Source organism: Falco punctatus (genome assembly GCF_963210335.1).
Source record: "Falco punctatus genome assembly, chromosome: 3".
Classification (NCBI taxonomy): domain Eukaryota; kingdom Metazoa; phylum Chordata; class Aves; order Falconiformes; family Falconidae; genus Falco; species Falco punctatus.
Window position 1 is genome coordinate 101,489,367 of NC_137582.1, and position 19,085 is coordinate 101,508,451.

At 43.6% G+C, this 19,085-nt stretch overlaps 2 protein-coding genes across 2 annotated transcripts in view; one reads left to right on the top strand and one right to left on the bottom strand.

Moving 5' to 3' along the window:
• Nucleotides 1-157: 157 nt before the first annotated feature.
• Nucleotides 158-11,322, top strand: ALDH5A1 (aldehyde dehydrogenase 5 family member A1). Its single transcript, XM_080379835.1, has 10 exons — nucleotides 158-819; nucleotides 915-998; nucleotides 2,450-2,620; nucleotides 2,914-3,030; nucleotides 3,466-3,609; nucleotides 4,487-4,630; nucleotides 5,902-6,060; nucleotides 7,420-7,589; nucleotides 8,352-8,410; nucleotides 8,565-11,322. Exons 1-10 carry the CDS (start codon nucleotides 526-528, stop codon nucleotides 8,768-8,770), a joined length of 1,548 nt encoding a protein of 515 aa, XP_080235961.1. The 5' UTR covers nucleotides 158-525; the 3' UTR covers nucleotides 8,771-11,322.
• Nucleotides 11,323-13,417: 2,095 nt separating this feature from the next.
• Nucleotides 13,418-19,085, bottom strand: part of KIAA0319 — a 46,023-nt gene continuing 40,355 nt past the window's right edge. Inside the window, exons 20-21 of the mRNA XM_080379834.1 lie at nucleotides 14,786-18,373; nucleotides 13,418-14,651 (exon numbers count right to left, since the gene is read on the bottom strand). Coding sequence (XP_080235960.1) covers nucleotides 18,195-18,373 — 179 coding nt within the window. The 3' untranslated portion in view covers nucleotides 13,418-14,651; nucleotides 14,786-18,194. The remainder of the gene's footprint in view (nucleotides 14,652-14,785; nucleotides 18,374-19,085) is intronic.

Here is a 19,085-nt window from a genome sequence, read left to right on the forward strand (position 1 = left end):
AGAGACCAGCCATGGCCACCACGGGACCCAGCAGAGAGAGGCAGGGGCCACTAGCCCTCGTGGCAGAGGCTGACCGCAGCCATTATGGTACCCAGCAGACAGAGGTGAGGGCCACCAGCCCCCTCAGCAGAGACCGACCATGGCCAGCACAGGACCCAGCAGACGGAGGTGAGGGCCAGTAGCCCTCAGGGCAGACGATCAACCACAGCCATTATAGGACCCAGCAGACGGAGGCGAGGGCCACCGGCCCTCACGGGGCACTGGCCGCTGCCGCCACGGGACCCAGGGGACCAAGGCAAGGGCCGCGGCCCCAGCGCGACCACAGCCCCCCGCGGGCCGGTGCCGCTGCAGCGCAGCCACCAGCTCCCCCGCCGCCGGCACACGGGGCGCCGGGACGCGGAACCCCCCGCCCCCCCGCGGGGCAGCCCCCGCGCCCCCGCCTCGCCGCCGTGCCCCGGCCCCTCCGAGCTCCGCCTCCGGGGCGGGCTGGGCCGCGGCGCCGCCGCCTGTCAGCGCTGCGCGGCCATGGCGGGCCTGCTGCCGGGCCGGGCTGCCGCCGCCCGCCGCCGCCTGCTCCTCGTCCCCCCGCCGGCCCCGGCCCCGGCGCGGGGCGGCAGCTGGGCGCTCCCCGCCGGCCTGGTGCGCCGGGGCGGGCTGGTGGGCGGCCGCTGGGTGGAGGCTGCCGGCGCCTTCCCGGTGCGGGACCCGGCCAGCGGCGCGGAGCTGTGCAGGGTGACCGACTGCGGGGCGGCCGAGGCGCGGGAGGCCGTGCGGTCCGCGCACCGGGCCGGCGCCGCCTGGGGCCGCCTCCCCGCCAAGGTGAGCGGCCGCGGAAGGTGGCGGAGGGGGGTCCCGCCGGGGCGGGCGGGCCGGCAGGCGCGGGCAGCGGCCACGGCAGCCTTCTCTGTCCCCAGGAGAGGAGCCGGCTGCTGCGGCGGTGGTACGAGCTGGTGGTGGAGAACCGGGAGGAGCTGGCGCGGATCATAACGGCGGAGAACGTGAGTGCGGCGGTGGGGTGGCCCCGCCAGCCCAGCCTGACAGGGCTGCCGGCACCGAGATAACCCCAAGCCGGCAGCACCAGAACACCCTGCGTGCCCGTCACCCGCTAGCCACAGTACCTTCCCTCCTTCATCACTTAAAAAAGCCGAGCCCAGGGGACACGTTGTGCGCTGGCGTCGCGCCCTTGGGTCGGCGGGTGACACCTCGGGTGCCTCCCTCGGACACACGCAGGACACCGACTGTGGCAATGGTGGGACCCACCGGCCAGCAGGAATGGGCCCATGTTGTGCTCTGCGTGGTGCGCCTGTGCTTTGCTTCGGTAGAATTACTCTAGATAATTACCATCAAACGTTCGTTGTGTGATGTTGTGTCGTTAAGGGAAAGTTAATCAATAATTCCAAGAAGGCACTAAAACAGTCTTCTTGCGAAGCCAGATCTGAAACCAGATTTGGCAAAAGAAGTTCAGCCATGGTCAAGATAAGTCTGTATGGGGAAAGCAAATTGAGGTTCAGTCCCCGACAGCTGTAACTAGAGGGTTCACTGTTTCTTTGAGACCCCCAGAAGACTAAAATACATGTAAGGAGCATGCATGACACCTAATTAACACAATACCACCTATTTCTGGGAAATGAATGAATATGTATGGCTATTCCGACAGGTCTAATGCATAAACATACGTATGGTCTATATAACCTTGCCTAAATGTGGCACACACGTTAGGTGGAGCAATCCCCTGTGCATCCAGCACTGCAGTAAAGGATTGCCGGCTGCTTAATGCTACATTGGCATTAAGGAGCTTTCTTATTCCCAATATTGGTGACAGTTTTGGCGACCCAGATGGGTCTTCACAGCAGAAATACTTGTGTTTTATCAGTTTCATTAACTCGGGGAAAAAATTGCAGTGCTATTAAAGCAAGTTGGACTTGCTCGGTGCGCTTTGGTTTGCATCACAGAGCAAACTGGGAGCTTGCAGACTGGTATCATTTTGGATGAAACCATGCTGGAAGATACTTCAGCAGCTCCTCTGTGGTGTCCCAGCTTCTAATGGTCATTCAGTCTGTGGCATCAGACCTGGAGGTAGTCCAAAGTAATACTTCCCCAAAACAAATGTCCCTGGCATAAACTTGGAACTCTTTCGCCATGAGTTGCATCTTCTTCAGAATGGTAGTAGCAGCTAACTGCAGAGACACGTGCTGCGTTTGCTAGTCTAGCTCCTTGTCACAGGCAGGTATGAACCAACATGCAAAATGTTGAACATACAATGCTGGTGGATTCGAGCTGCGCAGCTACTGCTGATGTAATCACATAATCTTTTTTGGAGATCACAGTGTACGTGTTGGAGGTATTATAACATACTCTGAAAAGAACAGAAACTCCAAAATTACTTGAATTCGGGTTTATTGCTTTGGTCTGCTGCTTACAGTGTGTCTTCAATCTGATCTAATCAAAGGGGAAGCCTCTGAAAGAAGCACAGGGTGAAATCCTGTATTCTGCCTCGTTTCTGGAGTGGTTTGCGGAGGAAGCTCGCCGGGTTTATGGTGATGTCATTCCAGCATCTGCGAAAGACAGAAGAATCCTGGTGCTGAAGCAGCCAGTAGGAGTGGCAGCCATTATAACCCCAGTAAGCATAGCTGAATTTTTCAAGTCATGCGAGGGTTTTTGGCTCAGCCCGCAGTGTGGGGCTGTGGCCTTATGTCTCCTCCAGCTCTGGTGAACACCCTTGTGAAGCTTCTTTTGTGCCTTCTACTCACTTCTTCCTGGGTTGGCAGTGCTTCTCTGTAATGTTCAGTTAGATGAAGCACACGATGCAGGTCTGTTTAAGTTAGCGCATAATCACAGAAAACATCAGCTACTTCTGCAAGAACGGGAGGCAAACTTTTCTCCAGTTTGATTGTACTTTTTTCTCTCATCCAGTGGAATTTCCCCAGTGCTATGATTACCCGGAAGGTTGGTGCAGCTCTGGCAGCTGGCTGTACGGTGGTGGTGAAACCTGCAGAGGACACACCTTTATCAGCATTAGCTCTTGGGGAGGTGAGCTTTTGTGCGAAGGTGTACCTTAGCAGTGAGCTGCAGCTGTAAGTGGGGAGTCTGGTGGGCTTTGAAGATAACTTCGGCCAGCTTCATACATGAAGAAAGGGCAAACTGGCTGACTTGAGCTGCAGGTTTTAATTTAGTAAGAATCTCTGAAAGTTGCCTCTGACATGGCCTAGAGCCTCAAGGAGGACCTGGCCGTTTAGCTACTCAAAACATCTTTATCTTTTTCCCTTGGTTACTTTGAATGACAGCCAGCCTTAAACCAGAGTGAAACCGCTCTTTTGACACCATGGCATCTGTTACTAGTTGTGCTGTGCACTTTGGGCTTCCACTGACTTACAGACTGGCTTCTTCAAAACAAACAAGTGTTAAATGACTATTCCTCATACTAAATGCACTGATAATGCAAATTCTCTGTTTCTTTTGTTGCAGCTTGCAAACCAGGCTGGAATTCCAGCGGGAGTGTATAATGTTGTTCCTTGTTCCAGAGAGCAGACACCGGTTGTAGGGGAGGTTCTGTGCACTGACCCATTGGTAGCCAAAATATCTTTTACTGGCTCTACAGCAACAGGAAAGGTACATAAGGGCACAGAATATCCTTGAAGATTATTACTGTGGTTATACTGGAAAGGTAGGGGCAAAGTTTGTGCCTTTATACAGAGCCGCCTTCTTTTCTGGCTGCTGTACACAGATTGTCAGATTGTCCAAATAATTGTGTGCTTGAGATACTGTCTGTTTACTTTAATATCAGTACTTCACAGAAGGATGCCTGTGTGCAGCTTCGGATAACTGCCCTTTATTAAATTATAATGTGAACAGTTCTGTAGAGATGCTCTTGTTCCATATCATAGCATGACAACATACTGATAAGAACACTGCAGTTGAGTTCAAAGGTGTTATTCAGAAATGGCTTCTGCAGTTGAGAGAAAGTATTAGAGAAGTGAGGCCCTTGAATCTCTCCTGTCAACCTTAGTCAATAAGCAATCTTGTCACCATCTCAAATGAAATCAGTAAAACAGAGTGACAAGAAGATGATAGAATTCTATGGGATAGCTATATGCAGAATGAAGAACTCTTGGTATCAAGGCAAATCTTGATCCCAAGTTCTGTCGTATCGTGGAAGAATTTTCTAAGAATAGTCAAGATTTTTATTACCAAAAAATGAAAAGAACGAGCAAACAAGAGTGACGATATTAGTGTACAAAAGCCTGACCTGACCTGAAATTGATGAAAATCCTTCTCTTTGTTATTTCTTGGCCAGAATTTGATCTGTAAAGATTTTACTGAATGAAATTAGTCCTTGTTTTATATGAGAAGGCAGATGGTCCAGCATTATAGAGAAGATGCAGATTAATTCCCTGCCAGAGTTAGTTTTTCACTGCTTTCCATCTGTGGTTCCACACTTTACATGTGGTAGAGGTACAGACTCCTCTGTCTCCTCTGTTGCCTGCAGATACTGCTGAAACATGCAGCTGGCACTGTGAAGCGAGTTTCCATGGAGCTTGGAGGACACGCTCCTTTTATAGTGTTTGACAGCGCCAACGTGGAGCATGCTGTTGCAGGAGCCCTTGCTTCCAAGTATAGAAACTCGGGGCAGGTAAGAGTAACCTTTTTGTCCTTGATTCTGCAAAGCGAACTGCTGTACATGTAGTTTAAGCTGTAAACAAGTTATTTTATGTTAAAGGAAAGCATAGAACATTTCATTGAGAAGAGAAAGATGCTGGAGTCATGCATGGCTCTGGGCGCTCGAGCGAGTTGTCAGCGAGTCTGCGTAACACCACTGTAACATCCTGTGTGCTTTCACAACATAGTGGCAGTCAGTAATATCCGTGAGAAGGAAGATGTTCACCAGTCATACGCTTTATTAGCATTACATTCATTGGAGAACTACAGCTCTGAAAAGACACCATCCTGCCTGAGTCCTCAGGATTATATTTTGTAACATGTGCCTAGCTCTTTCTTAAAATCATGGCTTCAAGGCTCATGGTTAAATGTTTCTATCTGTAAGACTGTGTGTTTGATTCAAGTCTTTCCTTAACACCCAGCAGGAGTTAAGGGGATCAAAATCTGTTAAGACACTCGTGGCTAGATTTTTCCACATTGAGTAGCTTAAAAAAGTGATAGACAGGATTCAGTTGTACATTGCTTCAAATGTATTTTACTTGGAGTAAAAAACTTTTTAAGAGCATCACTTTCCAGAACAGCTGAGTAGGGCTGTGCGGAGACTGGTCCAGCCTTGTAGGTATTAGCCCTACACATGAGTTGACGAACTCCAGCTTTGGAGAAGCAGCAAGGTTTTGGCGGGATTGGGAGGTCATTTGATTGGGAAAACGTTGCTTGAATAACACAAGAATTAAAAATAAGACTGATCTTGGGGAGAAAGAAAGGAAACAAAACAATGGAATGTGGACAAGGACCACTGAGTCACAGATTGGACAAGATCTAATGTAAAAGGTGCCTCTGCTGCTACATAGAAAGATAAAGCAGCTGTTCTTTGTGAGAGACTGTAGCCATCAAAATAGGACACAGTGAGAGCAAAGGGGTAGCACAAGTAAGTAGGCTACTGAAAGCACTTAAAGACAAATTCCAGGAAGAAAGGAAACTCAAACTCAATTCATGAAGGAGTTAGAAAAAAGACCCCACACCACCAAGCGTGATCTGAGGTTCTGCTGCTCAGCCCAGCGTTCTGCAGTCTAATTAGAAGGCGTTTCTTGCAGCTTCTGGACCTTGGTTGATCCATATATCGGAGGCAGAGGACAGGTCACTGTAGTAACCTGATACTGTGGCTTGGTGGCCAGAATTGATTAATGGGTAGATTAAATAGAATATAAACCACTGTTTGTTTTTCCTTTTTGTGTTTGTTTTCAGACCTGTGTTTGCACTAACCGTTTCCTAGTACAAAGGGGAATTCATGACCAATTTGTGGAAAAGTTTGCAGAAGCTATAGAGAGAGAACTACATGTTGGAAGTGGATTTGATGCAAAAACTACCCAAGGGCCACTGATTAATGAAAAAGCAGTGGAGAAGGTATAAATAAATATTTCATTTTTGGTATCTTAATTTTCTTTTTGTGAGCTATAAAGTAACTAGATTTAACAAAACAAGCATGTAAAAAAGTGCAATATAGAATGTATTTGCAGTGTGGCTGGAAGCATGTTCTCTCCTCCAAGTCCATGTGCACAGACAGCCAAACAGATGCGGCCAGTTAATGTATCATTCCCGTTTCCATTAAGAGAAGAAGAGATTCCTGCTTTAGGAGAAACAGATTCCTCCCGATTATTCCTAACTGTTCTCAGGAATCTTTACTGAAATTGGATATACTGTGAGAGTTGTGTGGTGATCCTGCAGCTCTGAAGCACTGTGAATGACAACTAACTTTGAAGAACAGTGCCTCTGTTTTGGAAAAAGCTAAGCCAAATAATAAATTGAAGTTAAAAATACTAGAACTCTGGATGTTGTAATGACTTGAAACATTAACGTGCATGGTTTGGGTCTTCTGTTGTGGGTGGCTCATGACTTCAGGAAATTATTTTTTTGTAAAATCACAGTAAGTCACATTTTCTGTAATATTTTACTTTTCCTTAAGATTAAAGATTATTAAATTATGTGGTTCATACTTTCTAAGATACTATGGCTCAGTTATACGCAGGCTTGGTTTTAATCCTGTTACACTCGAACGCTGCCAGAATCTTTCTGCTTATCAAATAATAGAATATGGAAATATTCCGAGTTACCTGGGAGACAGAGGATACTCTGTACTTTAGGTCTTTACTTCCTGCCTTCCCTTTGTGCATCACAGAAGTATAGTGTGTGTGTGTATGATATACATCTAAATAAGCAAGGACTTGTATATACACACGTATATAGTCACTACCTGCCTTTCTGTAATTTCAAAGGACAGTATTCTAGGTGGTGACTGCTACTTCAGTCTTCTCATTACTTTCTCATCTTTGGATGAATTGTAGGTGTAGGGGGTAGAAAATGTTCTTGCCAGTGCCATCTTGAAAGTTGTCTGTTTTTCTTTAAATGACAGATGTGTAAATCTGTTTTCATAATGCTTGATCACTGATACCAGGTGTACTTAGTCCTGCAAAGACTTTTTTTTTGTTCTCGTAATAGATGTAACCTTTTCATTTCGACAGAGAAGCTGAATCTATAATATCCATGAGACTGGGGCCATACTTGTAATTTATCCCTCTGAAATTGTCAAACTGAGAGAAATAAAAATCCAAGGGAAATTTTAAATAATACTGAAAATGGTGTTCTACAAAGTATAAACCTCCTAAAAATCTTCTATTGAATACTGAAGAGTATTAATAATTTTGTCAGTGGAAAATACACTATTGTTCATTCCTAAATGCTGCGTTTCTGTTTTGCATACCTCAGGTAGAGAGACACATAAATGATGCAGTTTCTCAAGGAGCATCTGTTGTGACTGGAGGGAAACGACACAGCTTGGGGAAGAACTTCTTTGAGCCAACATTACTTAGTAATGTTACAACAAAAATGCTTTGTACCCAAGAGGAGACATTTGGCCCTTTAGCACCAGTTATCAAGTAAGATTAGTCATTTTCCAGATTAAAAATTGCAATTAAAAAACCAATGAAAGATTATTTTGAATAAATAAGATTTGAATGACAGTTTCCCAAAAGATGCTTTTGTAGGATCACACAAGTCTTGTAATAAGACTAGGTTACACATGTGAAGACTTACTTTGGTTATGTGGCTTGTTTCTCTTCTGACCCAATTTTAGCATCTCTGCAGCTTTTTGAAAATTTTATTTTAAATTGTATTAGCAGTTAAGCAAGGGTAGAGAACAACAAAATTTTCATCAGCTTCATGATTAGTGCTATGAAGTAGGAGGCAGGACTTTGCAGTTTGTCCTGTGATTTGCTAGTCCAAAGTTTTTCTAATGAAGGGTAACTTGGAGCTCTCTTTTCTCCATAAAACCTTCCCTGCCTCCATCCAGAGCAGCTGGATGGGATAGAAGAAATACAGTTACCTCTTAGCTGAGAGTGCTTGTGTAATTGGGGAAATTGGTGGGGTGACCCATGTGAAGTAAATGTTTTTGCTACCAGTATCTAGGGAGGAGAAAGGCAATCTGAACGACGTAACCACAGTTTAAATTAAGAAGAAGTGGTAGGAACTCCTCCATTGCTTCAAAGTGAAAATTACATTAGATGTTTAAAATACACTTTTGGGAAAAGCCTGCATCTTGACTTTCTTATTTCTGGTAAGGCTGCTGCTTGTTTGTAAGTCAGCAAGACGGCAGATGAACCGCAGGCCTCATTTTTTTTTTTTTCTCTTTATATTGACAGATTTGAGACTGAAGCAGAAGCTATTGCTATAGCGAACGCAGCTAATGTGGGTTTAGCAGGTATGTCCCTCTGTCAGATAAATGTATTTCTGTGGGTTTATGAGTGTTATGGGGTGATGATTCTTAATGTCAGTAAGTCTGTTTTTTACAGTCTTCTGCAACTGTTCTTCCTGATTTTAATTTCATTCCTGTTATGTCTGTGTCTGCACGGCAGGATATTTCTACTCCCAAGATCCAGCCCAGATCTGGAGAGTTGCAGAACAGCTGGAAGTTGGAATGGTTGGTGTTAATGAAGGCATAATCTCAGCAGTGGAGAGTCCTTTTGGTGGGGTAAAGGAGTCTGGCTTAGGGCGAGAAGGTTCAAAATACGGCATTGATGAATACTTAGAAATAAAATATGTCTGCTTTGGAGGCTTATAAAAATCTTCAAAAAGCACAATCCCAACAGCTTGGAAAAGAGTGCTGTAGTTTTAATAAGCTTCTTGAACCAGAAATAAGTATGAATGCAACTTCTGCCTTTAAAACTAAGCAACCCTGTTCTGTATGTGTAGAGCTATTTACAGTATTATGTGCTGCTGTGTTTTTACACGTTCTTTGTATGTTTTTTCAGCAATGTGATCACAATGTCCATCATTTTTAGTAAGGAGTAGGGAAGAATGCACATTTATTATTCTCGGATTACCTCTGTGTAACTGGGAGGACTTGGAGACTTGTGCGTAATGAAAACAGATCATAATCTATGGCAAGGGGAAATCAGACCCCTATATTCTACTGCCTGTAATGTTTCAGTGTGGATGTGGAACGCTTTTGGGGATGGCAGTGTCCCCTTTAGAATTTTGTGTAAATACTCACCTTTTCTAATGTGGTTATGTGAGTCTCTTTTAGAAGCAGGAGTGTCTTTTTCTTTTCTTTTTTAATTTTGGGAGAATCTGATGCTTATGAAAGGTAAGGAATTGCTTTTAGCTACAGCTCAGTATCCACTCAGGCAAACTGACAGCTTTTTCAGCGCACATTAATGCTGGCTGTAGAGCTGCCACCTGCTCAGCTGTAGTTTGTGCCTAACAGCTTGCACGCCTGGAATTAAACATCAAACAGCCCTTGATTGATGGTTTGTGAGCCCCAGCATCCTGGGAACAGGACAGTCCAGGACAAGGACTTGCTGGTTTAGTGAGTGGGAGGAGGCAGATGGGATGCTTACTTGCAAGAATAACTTGCAGAATTGTAAGGGGATGCTGTAAAAGTTGTATGAAGGAAGCGCAAACGGTGACAGGATGATACAGATAAGCTCCCTTTCATGAAAACAACTTGGCTTTCCTTTGGGAGAAGTACAGTCGCTGATGCAAATGTTGTTCAGTGTCCAAAGGAACGTGACTCACCACCTCCAAAGAACACGAGCAGAGAGATGGTTACATTCCATGGGCTTTGTGCCTTGAATTGGATTTGTGGTTACACAGGTGAATGTCCATTAGGGAGGAATGTTTAAAAGCCTTTAAACTTGGCTAACTTGTGACCTAATAAAGATTTAAATAGAAGTGATAAGAGGTGAGACTTCTACACATTGCCTCACTATTTTATCACCTTCAAAAGATGACATAAAGCTTCTTTAATACAAAAGCAATGCTGTTTTAATGGCAGTCAAAAGCAGCACTTCAAAAACCATGCAATGTTAATTTGGCAAATAAGTCAGCACTGCAGAAGCTAAGGGGAATAAATTTCATTTGTGTTGGTTAACTTTACTTGGTGGGGCTTTACCCATTAATTATTAAAAATAAATAGAAGGAGGCAACAGAGCTCTTCTTCCTATACAGTAATGAATGTACCCTGTGAAATGGGATATTTTAAGGTATTTTATCCAGTCAGGAAAAGAGGTACCGGGTAGCAAAAGACCTGGGGGGGGTCATGGGGGAAGCAAAGCAAGTCAGAACTGAGTTTCATGGGGGTTTTAAAAGCGCACATAAGGTAGCATTGATTGCTACTTATTATTTCTAACTATTTTTTATGGTTCTATTTGTGTAACACTTGAGACCAGGTGGGTCTGGAGCACATTATCTGGCAGCGGAGCATGTGTGCACATGATGCCAGCCAAAGGGCGGTTATAGGATGCTTGCTGCCCTTCCAGTAATTTCCAGCGCACCAAAGATGCACATTTAAGATAGCAAGGACTTAATACTGTTACCAGTTGCAGCATTATGTGCTTGTCAAGAACAGGAAAAGGATGGCCTATTTATACACTAGTTGCAAGAAACTTATCTGAACAGCCAACTTCTAAGCTTATGCTATTGAGCGCACAAGGCTGCCTGAATTTGGGGAATACGGTGGTGTGGAAGAGGCAGCTGTTTGCCAGCCCTGGCTGCCACTACATGTTTGTCCATTACTGAAAAGAGTAACTAGGAAGGCGGCGGCCGTACTTGGTGCCTGGGTACCAGAGCGCAGTGATGCAGGCACACTGCTGTATGACAGTGCAGTCTTGAATGTGGGTGTACTTGTTGCATGGTGCAACTGGAGGATAAATTCTTTAACGCATGCTCTATTCATTGCAAAGTTATTGATCTGATGCATTGGTACATTTAAAAACTTGGTGTCTTTCCCCTAATAGCACTGTTAAAATTAATGAGTAAATGTTTACTTTTTTCCTAGCAAATGATACCTTTTACTATGCCTGATAACAAGCACAAACCATAACTGAAGATAACATATGTAATAAACTTTAAAAATATCTTTGTCTAGATTGGATTGTGGTTGGAGTCCAGCATTGTATCCTTGTGTCAGTAAGGTCTACTTCAGTTAAGCACAGAATAATCTTAAAGTTGTCTTCATGACAAAAGCTGTGATTCTTCAACAAAAGATACACTGGAATTCTCACACCTCAGTTATGTTGATTACACCTGTGATAGTTTAGCGATTTCTGGCTGTTAAAACTGTGATAGGAAAAATGTTTTCATTTAATAAATAACTTCTGTGAAAGCACTGGATTATGTGGTTTATTACCTTATTAAATGTGGACTCGACAATCTGACAGCAGCCACATTAAGTTCAGTCTCAGATTTGCACAGAGTATATTTTTAACCCAGCTTTAACACGGGAAAGAAGACACTTCTTTGCATCCACATGTTCATGAGGTGTAAGATTTTGGTTACCCCAATTACGGTCCCTTGCACCTACATCAAATCAATGAGACCACTGTGACATACCAACACACCATCAGTCATTTTGTGTGCAAGTCTTTTATCTGAACCAAACATTCTACCACACGATCTAGGCTTTGTGGATTAGAGTGGCTTTCCCTGCTTTCAGGATATGATTACTGACATAATTCTTTACTGCAGATTTTACTTAAGATTTAAAAGAGATTTTTGGAAGCTTTTTTATTTTCGTTTAGTTAATACAGTTTTGAAGCTTCAGAAACCGTCTTCAGTTTCCATCCTGACTTAGTCATGGCCAATTTCTATTTTGTTTTCCAGTATTACCCTTTAAAGAGCTGTTGTTTGATCCCCCACTGCCTGTCCTCTCTGTGCAATAAACTCTTGAGAAACTATGTTTACCTGTTCTACTAGGTACTGGCATTTTTAGCTTTAACAGGCAGAAGTTACCTCCAACCACAGTGCACAAGCTTTTTTTTTTTTGCAAGTCACTCTAGTAACACTTGTCCATGGGTACGCTAAGCTGGCAAGGCTACCCTGGGTGCTCAGGATGGGTGAGGGAGGCTTTTGATGCTGCTAACATTGATCCAATACCAGTGAGGACAGACAGTCAGTCTTACTGAGAAGTATGTCAAGCCCAACCACTACCTAGTACTTAATTTTGTTCACAGTAGCTGGCAGACTGCATCTAGTTACCTCTTGTCACCAAGGTCAAAGACATGTTTAAGCAGGCCAGTGTTCTGCAGCCTATTTCCCAGACACTGGTGGTTTTAGACACATTTTATGATTATGATTACCTGTATGTTTTGTGACTTACTTATGAAAGCAAATAGCAGTTTAAATAGTTTGCACAGACTAAAATATTTTTTACTGTTCTAAATCAACGGGGCATCCTTTAAGTAAAAGCAGCTCCATGCTTTGACTTGGCATCAAAGTAACTGTCTTGCTGAAACTGGCAGAGCCAGAAGTGTAACCGGTCATGCCCTTGGTCCCAGCCCCACAGCTGAGGGAATGATTGAGCTGTCTAAAGGAGGAGGTTTAAGTATGGTGCTCAGAAGCTCCAAGTTCAAATTTAACACTTGTGTAAAGTGTTTTCAATGTCAAAACTCTCTGCCTATGACCTTCCAAGACAGAAGTTTTTGGTGGTTTATTCACTGTATCAGCGAACGCTGAAGCTACTTGACCCTGCTGGCTGGAGGTGTCAGGAATCACTGCAGCAGGTTCCTGACAGTGCAGGGGGAGGCTGCTGCTGTCACCACCATCACAGTGCAGGAATGGTCGGGCAGGCTCCATCCCTCAGCAGAGGACACTATCCCACCAGCTCTCAGCAGCCATGATTCCCCTGCAGGGGCAGAGCGTGACTGGAGGAGGTACCCTGTGAAGTGCGGCACCACGCACCCAAATACCCTTACCGCTGCCTGATGCGTTGCAGGAGCGGGCTGGAAACTAGGACCATGCGTGGCAATCAGCTGAGGGGAACGCGCTGGAGCTTGTATAGACACAACAATTAACACGATGAGTCATGCTGAGAGAGCACAGGGGAGCGGGGGACAGATGGCACCAAGGGTGGCACCAAGGAAAGGTAACACCTTGCTGTTGATTGATGGTAGTTAACCACCAATCGGGGATTGCCTAGTATGCAATGCTTAGCTCAAAAGAACCAATCTGTTTAAAATGCACGACTTCTGAAAGTATATATAACTGTGTTTCTATACAATAAATTGACATTTGCTTGCATCAAGCTGCGTCCTGTCTCTCCATCGCAGCACCACTTTGCTTTTGTCAGTTGGAAGGGAAGGGATCAGATCGTGCACTGCTGCTATGTCTGAGTACAGATAGGAGCGATGGTACACAACTTACCTCTGCTGGGCTGACCTGAGTGTTGCATCCAATACAGAATACCATGTCTAAAAGAGTACCTGACAAGTTCCAAGAAGGAAAGACAAAACTTTATTAGTAGTTACATAAATGTAGTAATTTTGGCTCAGAAATGGTTCCAGTTACAATACATTATCATTTGCAATAAATAACATTTTCTAGAAACAGATTCCTAATAATTCTGTAATTGCTCACCCATCCACCCACAGGGAGAAGCGTTTCCATACAGAGACAAGTGCCTGATGTGTGGCTCACCTGCAGCTGATTTGTAGCCTGTGCAAGAGAAAATTATTTGCCTTTTCTCCCTCCTTTTTTACATTTTATTTCTAAGCTTTAAGGTTCCCTCCCTTGCCTTGGGGAGTTCAGGACCAAAAGGAATGTAAAATAGGTTCTCCTTTGCTGCAGAAGTATGGGATTAGTATTCTAGTTAGGGATCAATGATAAGCAATAGCTGGTCTTAGGAAACTAATTCACCTCTATTGCATTTCCCTTCTTCTAGAGGAATGTTTAAGTCTCTCAAATGTCACATAAACGGCTCACAAAGACTAAGGTAGCTGTCATCTTATTACCACCATCCCGAAGGTCCAGCTGACTACTGCCCATTATCATTATATTGAGGGGCGAAACTGGTTTCACTTGAGGCTTAAAACAGGAATAGGAAATTTGCCCAAGAACTTGATGATTTCAAGATCTTCATAACTGTCTAAGGAACATTTAAATTCAGCATAGAGAACGCACGCACGCATTGACTCTCTTTCTGTCAAGCTCCTTGCATGTGTGCGCACTTCTGTTTGCCCACTAGAGACCAAGAAAGGAAAATTAGCATCATACAAGCAAACACAGCCTGACAGCACAAAACCAGATGCTTGAACAGTACCTGTATCTGATGCATCACAGACTGCTAAGACTGTTTACCTAAAAGGACACAGTTGAAAATGTACTCTTACACATGAAACAAGAATAACCTTTTTTCTCCTCCCCAAATAAACAAACCTCTACAATTAGACTGTTCACATTTTGCTTGAATTTCTCAGCAATTCACTCAGTTAATATGAAAAGCTGAACCACAGGGCAGAGAATCTGGATGTGCATCTCAGCAGATTTGCCAAGGTAAATTCTGTTTCATACTGCAGTAGCATTTTGGTTAAGAAAATTAAAAACACAAGCCAAGAACCTGTTCGCAGCATGGCAGTTTCATGCTCCATATCCACTGTGTTAAGTACTGAACCTGTTTAACACTGCTGGCAGTAATGCTAAGGAAGTTTTTTTTCCAAAATATACTCCTTACTTAAAACACAAGCACCTGCAGTCCTTCTACATAGCCAGACAATCTCTGCTTGTGCATGCATCAGCACATATGAATGTAAAACCCAGATGTAAATGAAAATCCAGTGCTTACATCAAGGCTGCGAGGGACCCTAAGTATCAGCACACTGTCTGCCTTCAAAGAGAGGCAGTATCTTAGCAGTGCCACACTGAATTTATTCTTTATTTTCAGTGAACTTTGAGCCATACATGACAAGTTATATCTGGTTTCCTCTGCTTTTCAGTGCAGACAAGACTGTTGGGAATATCCCCATGCTTATTTCACAAAGAAGCTGCCAGCACACCTTCTGTATGTGAAGGAAAAAGGCATGTGGAAGTACATGTGAGGACTGAGAACCTTCTTCAATCGCACCATAACCCAAACCAGAAGGCTAGCATCAGAATCTACCGTTGTGTTTGCACCGTAACAGCTAGCCCTCTGACCCTTTCAGTCCAGGTATGACCTGACATTCTGCAAGAAAGCAACAGTTCTAGAGATTATACTGAATCAAGATACAAGGCTTGCTACAGTATCTCCTAAAGTGCTGATAAAAATGCTTGGTCATGTGACACACACAGTATCACAAATTCAGAGCCAGAAACTATTAGTTTCAACTTCTGTGCAAGTTTCATATTAAGAGCAAGCCTGATTTTATGTAAGAGGAATGAGTACTCCTTCCAAGGAGGTGGAAGGATCAAACTAGTAGAATTAGAAGCAGATCACAAATGTAAACTATATTCAACTTTCAAAACATACCTAAAATACCATTAGCAACAAAGATGTCAAACCATCATCTAGGGAACAATTTAATAAGCAACTTCCACTCGCTAGGAACTTATACATTGAGAATTGGTCAAATGTTTCTTATTTGTTCAAGTCAGAAATACTTAGCCAGATCATGCTTATGTTCTCATGGCACACGAACTTACCACTGATCCAACAAGGATCTGAACCCACAGCATATGTTTGTGTGGGAGGGGGGAATAGCTCTGGGAACTCTGCAGCTTTGAGGAAAGCAGGTTTATGATTCCTGTAGTTGTTTTACAAGAGAATCATTCTTTAAGTTTGTTTTTAACAACAACAACAACAAAAGGTATGAATTAAGCTATGTTTATAGATGAAGGCACACTGGATACAGTATTTAGCAGAAGCATTAATGGCACTGTGGCCAATACAAAGTTGTGGTTCCTAATGCAACGTTCTTTGTTTGTTTGCTTAAAAATGCATGTTTCCTAAAGCATAATTCCTGCTACAACATTTTTGGTATTTGTGCAGAATGGATTAAGCCTAACAATTTAATTTAAAAAGGAAAAACAAATTAGTATTTTGAGTGGGCCTTAACTTTCTTCAGGAATGTTTTAAAGTGAACATTGTGTTATGATGTTAATGCATCTGGAGCAGAAATTGAAAGGCGTTTGATACAAGCTGACCTTACTTTTACTGACCAAGTTATTTAAAAATAAATATATACACACACTGAAGAAAGGAGAGGGTGAGATAAAGTAACTTGTTTCAATAGTCTACAACCTCCACACAAAATGAGTTAAAACTTGGCTTCTGAAGAACACAGATCATACCATTTATACTGCATCTTGCTGGTGGGCATGGGGAAAACGTGGAAAACACTTGCATTAGCCCTTTCTAGGTCTTCACAGCCTCTCCCACCACTATGACTCCTGTGGCCACACAGCTCTCACAGCTCTCCAGAGAAATGCAGGGCTGGGCACAGGATAAGTGTTCCTCAGTGCAGCCTCAGGGACTGTTGCTGGCTGCATTTGAGAACCAAAAGTATGAAAGCAGTTAGGAGCATGCTATGTTGCTGCAACTTTTGACTACCAATTCCTTCCAACCCAGACAGTTATTCTGAATTTTGCCCAGTGTTCAACCCAACTACTCTGTTGTGCCAGACTTCTATGAAAGGATGGAGAAAGCCCCCAAATTCTCCATCAAATCATTCCTTGCGATGGAGGTCAGTCCCCTCACTGACCCTTCCCATCTCCTCCCCCTGATTTCTATACTGGTCCACCCTTCTGTTAATGGATTCTCCACCACCAGATCTAAAAAACAAAAAGGTTTATATTTAAACCCAACAAAACTACCTGTCCAGAGGCATGTTTTCTCCATCAGAACACACGATTCCTCCAGCTCAGTTCACGACTCCTGCAAGTCAGTAAAGCAACCCCAGGAAAGTACTATCTGGCCACGATGTTGGTCTACTGACACAGATGCCCCCACAAATGAGTTTTACATATAGAAGTCAGGATTTCAGTTTGGGATTTCAAGAAAAGTATTGGTGGCATGGCTTTAAAGCCTAACAAGCATGCTGTGAAGAAATTATCCAGATTGCGAACAAGAACATCAGAACTCCAACACATCTATCCTTCCTGAACACTGCAAGGGATCTCTCTAGTCACTGAATAGCAAGAAGAAAGAGTAAAACAATCTAATGTTCAAGCTAAAACCTTCCTCAGCACCAGTTCTCATGACAATGGAGGTAGGTGTTGAACCTCTGGCTCCACATAGCATATTTTGCCACAATCAGTTCACCACACAAACACCTGGCACATTCTGTAATTGAGCAGTGAAGCTGACAATGAAAACCCATCTCAGCTGAGGGTTCACTCTCAAAAGTTCCAGAGCTCTTCAGAAGTGCTCCCTCAGCAAAAGGTTGTTTGAAGGGTGCTCAAAATGCTTCTGGAGGCACATCTCAACGAGTCCTTCCTGCCTTTCTGCTGCCATTTCCTGGCTGGATGTGGCAGACTCCAGAGAACCAAAACACCTTCACCATCACAGAAGCAACCTAAGGCTGGACTTCCCTGCAAGCACCATCCTTTCTACGTAAATACAGGGAACGCTGCATCCTACAGGACACAGATGTATCACAGTACAGATGATTAAATGCAACTGCTAATTGTAAACTTTCTTTGAAACAAAGACATTCCCATCTGATGAGCGCTACCCTAGAAAAGGAGGTCACAAAGCACAGTCAGAGATAAATACAATGCACAGAAGTGCTCTCTGTGTTCCCAACCTAAACTGAAAATGAAGATGGAGCCTGTGGTCACATATTGCTCTCCATAGTTGTAGGGGAATTTACTTATGCTGGCTTTTGCTGCTTTAGGCCAGCATCATAATCACATTGCTTCTCTGACAGAGAGAGGGAGGAGCACAGGACACTAATCTGTATGCATCTTAGTTACTACTCTTAGTAGTGTAACTGCCCTGGCTAGTTTTGTAGCAGCGATACAGGAAAAGAGGCCTTCTGAAGTTCAGACAAACACTCAGCATGGAACATGCAAGAAATAAGATGTGCTTTTCCTTGTTCCTATAACAGTGATAAGAGGAGTTAGCTGACCATCTAATCTTTCCTTCTTCCTTCCCCTAACTGTGCTATAAATCTACCCTTTCATCTGCAATTAGTTGGTATTTTAGGAAGCTTTTGGTTCTGGAAAAACAGAGGTGGGCCAACATGTTTCAGATGTGTTGGACGAGTGTGTTCTGTGCTTTTACCCTCATTCAGTTATCTGTCTTTGGAGCTGTAGTTGAAGGAAACTCCATTTCTGATGGATCCATTCATGAGAGTTTTAGGATTCTCTCTTTCAATCTTTGCTCTGCTGAAGATAGTGTCCTGATCACTGTCAAACTCTGATTCAGAGACCATCAGACTGGAGTTGTGTTCTGTACTTCTGTGTTTTATACCTGACAATAAAAAAAAAAAGCAAAACAAGCTCATTTGAAAGGTTTCACTTCTTAGTAACAACTAACCATCCTCTCCTCTGCTGTGGTATGAAAGGTAAATGAAAACATTCTCTGCAATCCAGCACAACAGTGTGCACCACCATCGATACAAAAACTGGCCTAGGAGGTACCATGTACAGTTGGGCAGATACTCTTGTGACGTCACTGAAGGCCCATCACTTTGGGGCTCTGAAACGTGAATATATGTGTTTCAATTTGAAACAATCGGATGATCTTAGAACATAGCTAGTAGACTTCTAATAGACTGAATTTGGAAATTAGTCTGTCCACTCAACTATCTGATTAACATGAATGGCAATGAAAGGTCATGGTTGCTACAGAAATGTGATGTCTGTCTTTCTAGGGCAGCAGTTTCTCAGGATGATTTTATTTCCCTGGATTCCAGTATTTCCCCTGCTAAAAACTGAAACCCAGGTAAATGAAATTAAGTGTAAATGAGAGGGTTGCTGCTGAAGTTTACAGCTCTTTAACAAGGCACTTACGGGCCAGGAGGGAACTGCTGCATAGCAACAAAACCAGCTCCACATAAAAGTGGGTGCAGGAGAGGAGGGGTTACATGGAGAAAGCGTGTGGGACAATCAGATGGTCTAAATTAAGACTAACAAAGAAGGTCAGAGCAGTGGCTAAGCGCAAGGCCTCGCGAAAGAAATGA